Source organism: Alternaria triticimaculans, assembly GCF_023758025.1.
Source record: "Alternaria triticimaculans strain BMP 0046 chromosome Unknown scaffold_6, whole genome shotgun sequence".
Classification (NCBI taxonomy): Eukaryota; Fungi; Ascomycota; class Dothideomycetes; order Pleosporales; family Pleosporaceae; genus Alternaria; species Alternaria triticimaculans.
The window spans coordinates 644759-656054 of NW_026055963.1; the positions used below are offsets into that span (position 1 = coordinate 644759).

General features: G+C 52.3%; 4 protein-coding genes across 4 annotated transcripts; 1 reads left to right on the top strand and 3 right to left on the bottom strand.

Moving 5' to 3' along the window:
• Nucleotides 1-1939: 1939 nt before the first annotated feature.
• J4E78_005107 (uncharacterized protein) lies at nt 1940-2785 on the bottom strand (the record flags this gene model as incomplete). The annotated part of the gene is made up of 1 exon (XM_049365729.1): nt 1940-2785. The coding sequence occupies one exon, from the start codon at nt 2783-2785 to the stop codon at nt 1940-1942; it is 846 nt and encodes a 281-aa protein (XP_049222444.1).
• A 1463-nt stretch (nt 2786-4248) lies between these two features.
• Nucleotides 4249-5465, bottom strand: J4E78_005108 (uncharacterized protein; the record flags this gene model as incomplete). The annotated part of the gene is made up of 2 exons (XM_049365730.1): nt 4249-4826; nt 4880-5465. 2 exons carry the CDS (start codon nt 5463-5465, stop codon nt 4249-4251), a joined length of 1164 nt encoding a protein of 387 aa, XP_049222445.1.
• Nucleotides 5466-6897: 1432 nt separating this feature from the next.
• Nucleotides 6898-9115, bottom strand: J4E78_005109 (uncharacterized protein; the record flags this gene model as incomplete). Its single annotated transcript, XM_049365731.1, has 3 exons — nt 6898-7864; nt 7915-8922; nt 8979-9115. 3 exons carry the CDS (start codon nt 9113-9115, stop codon nt 6898-6900), a joined length of 2112 nt encoding a protein of 703 aa, XP_049222446.1.
• A 427-nt stretch (nt 9116-9542) lies between these two features.
• J4E78_005110 (uncharacterized protein) lies at nt 9543-11034 on the top strand (the record flags this gene model as incomplete). The annotated part of the gene is made up of 3 exons (XM_049365732.1): nt 9543-10330; nt 10682-10927; nt 11013-11034. 3 exons carry the CDS (start codon nt 9543-9545, stop codon nt 11032-11034), a joined length of 1056 nt encoding a protein of 351 aa, XP_049222447.1.
• Nucleotides 11035-11296: the final 262 nt, after the last annotated feature.

Here is an 11296-nt window from a genome sequence, read left to right on the forward strand (position 1 = left end):
CGCATCCGCCTTCGACGCGAAAATAACGCGTGGGCTGCAAAGGTCCCTGAGCAGAGAGAAACGATCTTCAGACGTCCGAGGAGCTTCTGCAGCAGGCCTAAAGTACGAAGGCTAACCAAGTGTCAAGAATTGCAACTACCTGTTCGTGTTCCATTATACCTGGGCGCATCGCATATTTACAGACCACGCCACACAACTACATGACGGAAATTTCCTCGCTCCTCGCTTCCTTTATCCGAACGACCGCTACCGCCCTGTCCAAGCCCCGAACCTTTTTATCACTGTTCCAATCTAGGATCGTCTTTTGAGGCATCGCAAGCTCTTCGCAGTATCAAGGGTATCTTGCTATCTACTCTCTCACCGCCACACGAGTACTACTGGGTGCCAGTCTGCCGGTTCATACACATACCCGCTACCCCGTCAAGGTCTAGAAGACCTCGAGGTATAGCCGGAGTAAGGAGTGCAAGCGTGATCCCCATCTGGAAGTCGTCGGTTCCTCGCTGGATTTTCTTACTATTGTTCGTTGAATGTGCATGGGTTTAAAACGCAGGTACGGCGCAGCTAAGCAACACGCTAGTTGTGGCAATGCTTGTGTATTTGTTGAACATATTTGTTCAGATTATGGAATAGTACATGTCTTTAATAAGTTTTGGTTATTGAAATTAAGCAATGAGTAGGACGTTCTTGACATTACAACCTTGGACGAGCTGCTCTTCCCTGTAGGTTTATTCGTTCAGCTCAGCTATTCATGCTTCATCCACGATAAGTATGGAGTGCGGTCAGGAGCGACAAGCACCAGACACATATATGTAAGTTTCCAGATCTACCAGCTCTTGAGTGGAATTTTGTGTTGGTCTGCGGTGTGCTACTGTGGGTAAATACACAAAAGGCATTTGCAAAGACCTACCGACCCACTGTGCGCAAGATCTTCTTGTTATATTCTCATCTTTATTACAAGAACAATAGTAGGATAAAATGATTCTACGAATTCGCAAGATCCAACAAAAGTAAGGGCGCGCCTGTACGTTAGGGCACATCAGACGAGCCAGACTGCGCCAGAATCACACATGGTAGTATCACCATCTCTCACCGTGAATTTATCGCTTGGGTCATTTTTTCCCAGTCTCTCGCTGTCTATATAAGCTGCCTTCTCTCTGTCGTTACACACAGTATCATCGAATACTCCGATCACTCCATCTTACTCCACACCACCTCTTACTACCAAGCTATCCGCAAAACGACCAGCCATGCATCTCGCCGCCCTCCTCTCACTCGCTGCTATTCCATTCCTAGCGAGCGGCCTTCCAGCCGCCGAAACAGAGGCCACGCATCTAGCCCCCCGTGCTTCCGACGCCGGCTACATCTATTATGAACCAGGCGGTATCCCCGATCATTTAAGCCATAGAGCCCCCTTGATAGCCAACGGTGGTTGTTCGCCAAACTTCCCGGGACAGGCCGCTACCTGCACAGTTTTTGCAGGCTATAGATGCCGATTCTTCCGGTAAGTTATCATCGTGCTGTGCGACTTGATACGAATTTGGGGGTTCTTTTGTACTGTGGTCAATGTGAGATCAAGATCCTTGAAGCTGGTTACTAACGAAACATGTGATAGGGACAATAACTGCAAAGGCCTTATTGGTGGGGTTGAAGGGCTGCCTTCTCCAGGAGGAGGGCTCTATCAAAAAGCCAGGTCCGCCACTTGCTGGCGTGGATAGAGTGGTTGCGGCCACGAGGAAGGTTATCGCCATGTACGCTTCGCATGGGAAGTCTTTCAAACGTACTCTGGAGAGCACAAGTCGGTGGAACGGAATATACGGACGGTCATTTTACTAGTATATACGAAGCAGCACCAGAATGAACTATTTGTTGCATTCTGCAACATTATTATTCCTTGAGCTTATACTTAAACGCGATATCCAGCTACGCCAACCCCAAACTCTTACCCAAACCAGCAAAGATACTGAAAGGATGTGACACGTCCCTTTGGATAAAAGCACATCTCATCCCTCCATGACCACCCCAAGTTCGGAATAATCTTGACCTGTACATCAACGTTACTTCCCTCCTTCTTGCTCTTCTCGACAAAACGCTCAGCCCAATTCTGAGCAGCGTTTCTTAAACCAGTCCAAGTCGGACTAAAATTCGGCTTTACATCGCTGTCCTCGAGATCGGCGTAGTAGTATTCATTACCATCAATGCAGACCAACTCCAACTTCTGTAGTCTCGTAGAATCCACCATATCCGCAAGCTCAGACATATCCCCAAACGTCGCTTCATTAACCAAACGCGACGTCTTCGCGCCCTGCAACTCCTCATCGTCTTTCTGCTTTTTCAAGAACATACTCCCCGGAACACCAACACTAAGACTCTTAAGGCCAGAACATCTCTTCACAACATCAATAACACTCCCAGCGCGGTACCAAGCAGGACTCAACCGCGGTACATGATCAGTCTCCCGCACAGTCCCTATCTCGAGGTTCTGGATGCAGCTCCATGCGCTGGACGGCATGCCGAACATCCATAGTTCCAAGTTGATTACGTCGTTGACAGCGATGGTGGTGTGGCGCAGATATACCTCAGAAGCTTCTTGGTTGATTTGACGGTTTAGGCGTAGGTAGGGTGGGAGGCGGGAGCTGAGGGGTGGTAAAGGGGAGGGGTCGCTGGGTTGGGCGTATTGTAGTTTTGGAGGCAGGTCGGTGAGGAGGCGGGTGTAGATTTCGTCACGGATTTCGCGGGGGAAGAGGGTGAGGAAGGGACGGGCGCTGGATGTTTGTTGTGTGTCCATTGTGAGAAGATCCGGGGTTGCGTAATGAGCGGTGATTGTCTCCAACGATAACTGTATAGATAACCCGAGTGGGTGATGAAGAGCTCGAGATGTGTGAGCAGGTTGTAGCAGAGTTATATGATCATGGCCACGGTGGCTGTGGGACGTTGTCAAGTTGATTCAAAGTGGCGGTGCAATTTCCATGTACCGGTCAGAAGCATCCGGCTGACATTGAGCAGGCATCTGCATAGTGCACCCTTCTCGCTCATGATTTACGTAGATGTGTCACGAAAAATGCCCGATGGAAGGTTGAAAGAGAGGTTCTGTCAACAGTCGCAACTGCCCGACCCATCACTGCGCCACATTGCACCGCCACAACTCCAAAGTTGCTGCCTACCTAGGTATCGATCCAAGTCACTTCCCAGCATTAAACAAAACTGCCTATCTCAAAACCCCATCAAAAGACAAAGAAGGGAATTTTCATGGAAAACACCTCCACTTAAACCCCCAGAATGCTCGACCTAGCAACCCGCCGCCGCATCTGCGAAGATACAATAACCCGCTCCCCCTCCATCGCAGCCTCCACCCCCAACGGCTCCCTAACCAGCTACTTCATCCCATCCCAACTACCCCCTTTATCAAAAACACACCCCACATACCCATCCTACCCCGCAATCCCCCCAGTCAGAATCCACAACAGCGACGCCTTCGCCCTCGCCCGCTCCCTCCCCGGCACCTCCAAACCCGGCATCCTAAACCTAGCCTCCGACGCCGAACCCGGCGGCGGCTGGCGCTTCACACTATCATCCACGCAGGAAGAAGCTCTGTGTTATTCATCCACGTTGTATGCGACGTTGAAGCCGGAATGGTATCCGTGGGCTAATACGGGGCCGGGGTGTGTGGCTGGTGTTGTGTCGCCCGATGTCGTCGTTTTTAGAGATACGCTAGATAATGGGCTTGTTGAGTTACCGGAGGATCGGCGGCTTGTGGTTGCTGTTATGACGGTTGCGGCGCCGAGGTTTCCTGCTGTTGTGACGGAGGGGGAGGGGGAGGTGGTGTTTAAGGAGGAAAGTGTTGTTGAGGAGGTACGGGAGAAGGTTAGGTTAGTGTTGAGGATGGCGGCACAGGAGGGTGTGGGGAGTTTGGTGTTGGGGGCGATGGGGTGTGGGGCTTATGGGTGTCCGCCTAGGGCTGTGGCGAAGGAGATGAAGGGTGTGTTGGGGGAGGAAGAGTTTGAGGGGTGGTTTGAGAGTGTCGATTTTGCGGTTTATGCTAAAGGCCCGGCTGGGATGAGGAATTTGGAGGCTTTTAGGGATGTTTTTGGAGGGGAGTGAGAGTGAGAGATTTGATGGGGATGCAACTGGTCGTTGCATTGTAGATTGTATGTACATATTTGGTAAAGGTAAAATAGATACAGAGAAGATAAATCATGTCGACTTCCGAGTCGCAAAGGCCTCACGCCTTACGCACACTTCCAATCCACTCTAGATCTTACCAACACCAGCAGTGTTAGCAACATTCGAGCTCGCCGCCGAAGCACCAGCAACATTCTTTCCCTGGAAGTTAACCAAGAAATCTGTCTGAGTACCACTGAAGCTTCCACTGCTGCCAAAAGAGTTAAGCTGGCAAGTGTGGCCAAGATAGGTCTGACACACTCCGTTTGCACCCGTCGAAGGCGCAGAAAACAACTGCCCCTTATTGTTAAGCAGCGGCGTGTTAACATTCTGAAACACATTGCCCTCTGCAACAACCATGCCGCCTGCTTCAATATCAAACGCATGGCCCGTGTTGCTGTAGAAGTAGTTGTTTACGGCGTGGAGCAGCGTGTTTCCCTGTCCACCAACCTTCGGGCTGCGGCCAGAGGTGTGGTGGATGTAGTTGCCCTTCATGGTGATGAGATCGCTGCCGCCGAGGAGGAGGATGGACCAGTAGTGGCGGCCGTCGCAGGAGGCGGACCAGGAGGTGCTGCCGTCGAATTCCGAGTTGCTGATTGTTACGCGGCCCGAGGCGCCGTAGCCGGCTACGAACATTTGACGGCCGATGAGGGAGATTTTGACGTGGTCTGCAGGGGTTGTTAGAAGTGGGATGGGTTAGGAAGGGAGGGGTTGGACGTACCGATCCAGACTAGGTCGGACTTGTCGAGGGTGATGGCGTCGCCGCCCCAGATGTACTGTGGGTTGAGCTCGGTGATGTGGATGTTCTGGATGATGATGTTCTGTGCTCCGTTGGCGATGCGGAGACCTTTGCCACGGATGACACCCTTGTTGCCAACACCGATGAGGGACTTGTTGGAGCCCATGTTGATGGCAGTTACACCGGCATTGTCGTACTTGACCTGGACAGACGTGGCGCCTGCTCCAGCGTTTCCGTTGTCACACCAGTTGGCAGAGTTGATGGCGTCTTGACCTCCGTTACCAGGGCATTTGTTGGATGCAGGACGGCAGCCGGTGGCTGTTGTGGTTCCCTCAGTACCCTTGAAGTTGAACTCCCGGTCGAGTACGATACAACGGGCAGTGCTGTCGCTGAGCCAGGTCTTCAGCTGGGCTACCGAGGAAGGTACAACACAAGCTGCATTGCCACCTCCCGTAGTACCTCTTCCGAAGCCTTCAGGTGTGCCCTTGACTCCGTATGATTGCCTCTCTCCAAGAACGGCGGCGCTGGCTGTGTACGCGCCTGCGAGCGCAAGAATAGAAAACTTCATAGTGAAAGACGAATGAATGAATAATGCTTTCCTGAAACAAGACCAAGGGCTTAGTAAGTAGAAAGAATGGTTTGATACTGTAGATAGTCCTTTACCGGTGGCACATCTGCTCTTTAAAAGCAATTGCCATGCTAGCTAGAAGGGTACCCCTCTGGAAGGATACTCGGCAACCATGCCGGCATCGAGATACATCTGATGTTGAGGAGAGTAGTTTCTGCGTCCTAGTGTTGATTTCCTCCATTAGCAGGACGGAAGGACCAGCGCTTGGTGATGATAGGGGCATGGTAAAGCACCAGCTCATGGCGCTAACGCACGCTACAAATGACAGCGGCGCGCAGTCAAGAACGCCACAGGGACTGTGAGTAGTTTGACAGCTATCCAGATCCCTGCAATCTTGTTCTCTTCAGGTACTGTTGCCGGCATGCTGTCGTTGTGCCAGGGACCGTGAACATGTTTGCCCTGCTTCTGGAAGTTGCATCATTTCGGCTGTCGCGCTCGAGCCCTGATGGGTCCTGCTCTTGGAAATAGGTGTGGGACCATTGGTACCGGACGTTCCTAATCGCGCGACTTAGGTGCTGACGGTGTCTGCCCAGGTGTTCGCACGTGTAGTCGATGAACGTGTATTCCACGTCGGACCGAATGACTACACCACACTGCTGTTAGATCGTACCCTAGTCGCTCATCTTTTCGCGATCAACCTCGAGCTAATCGCTGGTCAGTTGATCTGGCTTCATATAGAGATAGCGCTTGAGCGGTGGAAGAATAATGCAGACCTCGGCGTTCTCTTCGGAACGGGTAGGGCGGATGGCAGACCCTGGGCTAGCACGTTTCGTCTCTCCGCACTTTGGTAGACCTGCGCTAGCGTAGCATATGCCGGCGCTACAAGCACACCAAGCACATCTCGGCAATGTTTTGCCCGGTCACAGGCATGTCGGTGTTTGAATTGCCAGCATTCCAGCCATACCCATCTGTGCATGTCTGATTCACGGAACAGAAAACCCGTCTTTGACAATGTGATGCTGCAAATGATCAAAGGTCGCCCCGGGAGCAGCAATATCAGGCGTATACGCTTGCTTTGCGACTATTATGCACGGAAGCTGGTATCCGCACCTGTCGAGTGTCGGAAGAATATTCACGCGCGTAGCTCGTCGGACTTTTAGATGACAGGACGCGATGGATGGAGACTACGAGGTGGATTTAAATGTCCGTAACCCACATCCACATGGCTACCGAGTGTTCGGACGACGTGTTGAGTAATCGAAACTCTGACTGACTGCAACTGTTCATATTTTTAGTCTTCGTAACATCGTAAATGACTTGTATTTCATGTACTCATAGCCACTCATACTCCGGTCTTATGCATCAAGCCCAGCCACGACTGTCATCGTCATGAGACTCGAGGAAACGCCCTTAATCAGCTCGACTGACATATTTATACATACTCTCTGTCCGCACAGCTCTGGATCATGCCCTTGTTGGTCGCGTCATACTCAATCAAGTCGATCTTGCCGTCCTTCTCGACAGTGTTTGCCTGGACGAAGACCTTCCTGGGTGTCTTCTTCTTGAGGACGGCCGGCCTGACCATGTTCTCGTAGAAGGGCTCAACAGTGGTGATCTCGTCGTACATCCTCTTACCGGCTGCGTAGTCTGCAGTAGCCTTGTAGATATGCAGCTTCTGGAGGTAGTCGTTTACGGCAGGGCGACCTAGATCGAGAATACGATCACGCTCAAGGCGGATGGTCAGGTCGGAGAGATCATCCTTTTCCCACTCCAGCTGGCAGAACTCGACACCGGCATTGAGGAATGTGCGCAAGATGGAGAAGCGAGCTTGCATGTGGGCTTGACCCCACTTCCTGCTCTTAGGATCCCAGAACTCTAGAGCTGCGATACCAGCGCGGGCCATCTGAAGGTATGCTGTGAAGAGAACGTCGCCGGCCTCACTGTTCATGTCGGCCTTGCCGTCACCAAAACCGAACAGTTGCAAGATGGGGAATTCGCAAGAGAGCGCCATGGCGACGCACTCGGCACGGCACTCCTCATAGGAAGCAGCGATCGTGCCGAATGTTGATCCCCAAGTCTGGCCTGGCTTGTACCAAGACTTTATTGGCTGGCCGCTTAGTGGTGAGATTGGAGGGTTCTCTTTGTCGAAGTTGAAGACGCCTGGCTCCGTCTCCTGGAGAAGCTTACCACAACCGTGGCCTAGCAGCTCGTGGAGGCCGACCTGGACCTCAAACGCAGGGTCTCGGTACTTTTGGTACGTGGCCAGGTCTTTGTCTTTTATGAAAGGAACAGCCTCGTTTGGTGCTTTTGCAGAGAGGATGTTGCCAAGCGATACGTTCTTGAAGCCGAAGTTCTGCCGAATGTCATCATAGTTGGGGATGTTGATTCCGGCAGGGATGCTGTTGATGTTAGATGAGGTCACAGAACAACGAAAGCTTTCTTGACGTACCCACTGCCCGCAAATGTCAGCACCTCGAGCGAGGTGAAGTCAGGGCTAAGGAACTTGTCCTTCTCGAACGACTTGTCCCACGGTAGCAGAGGGATGTACTGTGGCGCGGTCTCGACCAACTTGCCAAAGGCTCGCGTCCGTTCCTTGTTGACCATGGCAACGAAGCCTTCCCACTCGCCACGAATGCCGTGCGGGTCGCGGTATGTCTCGATGAATCCGATGTCCGATTCCACCTGAGGTCCCTTGTCCTGTACCCATGCCTTTTGGCTTTCCTTGAAGGCCTGGAGTGACCCTGTCCTGAAGCTCTTGGAGTATTCCTCCATCATCTTGATCTCGTGGTCATTGGCTGCGTATTCCTTCGCCTGCTCAATGTGGTGCGCGATGGTGTCCATCTCCTTGGAGTAGTCACCAAAGACTAACTTCACCTTGCTGCCATCTTCCATTGTCCACTCGCTTTCTTTCAGATCGCGTTGTTCTGCCGATGGGTTGTCCGAGGCTGAAGCAATGAGAACCTCGTATCCATCCTTCGCCTTCTTGATCCTTGTGTTCTCCGGAAGCAGTCCTTTGCCTTCGAGGAAATCGCTCACGCTAGAGATCTGTTCGCTGGTGATGTCGGGGCTGTCGGGGTAGTAGGTCGAGATGTGTCCCGCGCCGGGGTAGCCCAGATGCAGCTTTCCCACATCGTCGCCGGCATATATGGCGTCCTTGAACTTTTCGTATATGGCCAATGTGTCTTTGGAGGCGGTCGCGAGTGCCTTCAGCTGTCGCGGATCGAGGCGGGGTACGAACTTGCTGTCTCCGAAGGACTTGAAGTTGCCTAGGTTGCCTAGAAACTGCGCTGAGTAATCGAGGTATGCGTCAATCTCTTCTTGTGAGAGACCTGTATCTTTGGCGAGGGAAGCATAGTCGCCCTTGGCGTGCTTGTGGAGGGCGACGATGAAGTCATAGATGTGCTCGGATTCGGGGGAGACTTGGCGGAGGACGACGCGTGTTCCGGCGAAGCATGCTCTGTATTATGTGTCAATTGATACCCTACGAGGAGCTGAATTATACGTATATCTTACACTGAGAGGTGGTGGGCGTAGAGCTTCTCCTTGTCGCTCAGCGCATCAAAGTGAGGCTTGATGGTCAGAGGCACGACAGTGGGCGGGCTATCCGCCAAGTACTGTTTGAGCGTCTCTGAATCGATAGTGGCGGTCATGTTGTTGGTGGTAGTTGAGGTTGAGAGTCGTCTCGTGAGCTCCAAGGGCAGCGGCGGGGAGCTGATGCGGGCCCAGTAGCGTGGGCGTGGGGTAACCGCTGCACGTGTCTCACCTGAGGTCGTGGCAGGTTCGCGCCTTCCTGCCGCGCGCCACGAGCTGATTCGCCCACGCGTGAGCCTCCCTCCAAGAGGCTGCAACAAACGCGGCTTAGAAAGCATCGCTGTTAGATATGCTTGCTTTACGATCGTAGTAGAGTAAAGATTCCTCATTTCGCTCGCTTAGCTGGCGCGAAGTTCCGCCGAGGTGTTCCCTTCGCAACGCGTCACGGTCCTGCTTTCTCCACTACTCTTTGACGTTACTCTTCTTCACGGCATCATCACCAAACTTCAGCAAAATCGTTATATCCAGTCGCAGATTCTCTCCACCATGGACGACCTTCCCAACGAATTGCTCATCTACATCGTTGACCACCTGAGAGGCCCTACAACCTGGGCAGAACCAGCCGACTACAGCCGCACGCACGCCCTTGCGGCTCTTTGTTGCGTTTCCAAGAAGTTGTACCATATTACCAGACCGTTGCTCTACGAATCGATAGACCTGCCCCCGAATGACGGTGTTCTGCCCCAGTCTCGAAGACTTTTTGCTCGTCTCCAAGAGCAGCCAAGCCTTCGCCTCGAGATCAAAGCCCTTCGACAGAAGACGCCTGCTAGGCTGAGACGGGACGGCGAGCGCCGTATGCGCGTCCGCGATGAGTACATGAAAGACACTACAAGAGACGTGAGAGCCTTTGGGCTAGGCACGGAAGACGCCTCAGCACTCGTGGGCCGTTGGCTAGAGTACGAAGACCTATACTTCGCTCTAGTGGCATTTCGGACACCGAACTTGGAGCGTTTATGGGCACGGTCGGCCCTTGAATACCAAGGGCTCTATGACGATTGCAACAATACCCTTCTCGAGGGCATAGGCCGTATGGCTATGGGCCTAAGTCGGCTTCACACTCACCGATTTGACAATCTCAAGATTTTGTATTTCGATTTCTCTAAAACACCGCAAACGCCCGCGCGGTATGCGTTCCCGTTGTTACTTCTTCCCAACTTGGATGAGCTTACTCTTGTCGCGTTGGGCGGCTATTTCGACATGGCTGAGAATGAAACTGAAGTCGGTTTCGAATACGATGACGCCGACGGCTTGATCATTTTCGGCCGCCCTTGGTTGTGGCCACTACGCTCATCGCCTATCACCAAGCTCTCGCTATTCAAACCAGTTATCTCCGAGAATACGGTCAAGAATATGATAACGTCGTGTAAAGCTCTGGAGCGATTTGAATGCTTTCACCCACTACGTTCCACCCCGCTCGATCAGTGGTTTGGGGGTCTCATTCCCGCGCTGAACAATCACATCGAGAGTCTTCAAAACTTATCGTTATTGTGTAGGCAGCATTGGCCGTCATTAGAGCACACTGGCATGGCTCAGCTCGATTCTATTCATGAGTTCACCAATTTAAACTCAGTCAGGGTCTCTTTGTATCTGGTGTCTGATCCGGGGGATGCTCTGAATGCTCGAAGTCTGCCTGCTTTCTTACCGCCAAGCATCACATCACTGCACATCCACTATCCCCGTGAGCCAAACGACGAAGCCGATCAACAACTTGTCGATGTTCTCAGCGCGCACAAGGACGGTACCTTAGCGTCGCTGAAAGATGTATACATCACATGGGTATACTACCAACGCGGAGAGGAAGAATTCGATCTGCTAGAACGACTTCAGTCGCTGGTACAGATCAAAGCGCAATACGAGGCGTCATCCATCACGTTTGACATTATGTTGACAATCAGAGACGACAAAGGTAAATGGCCGTTGGTCAGGGGATCGTCAAGCAGTGCTAACGTCTACTAGGGATCAGACGCAATTGGCCTAAGCTGGCCAATCTAGGACTGGTCATAAATGGGACCTACCTGAGCACTGATCCATACGATGAACCTGACCAGAAAAGTGTCTTTGTCGATTTCACGACCTCTCCTACTCGCTACACGGCGCAGGAACTACAGGATGATCGAGATCATTGGTCTTTCTGGTGAACCCGCGATTTGTATACCAGGGGCCACGGGGTATACTTAACACTCTTATCAGCTTCGTTTCCCGCTTCTGAAACTTGCCTACCTGGCTCGACATGAACCAGC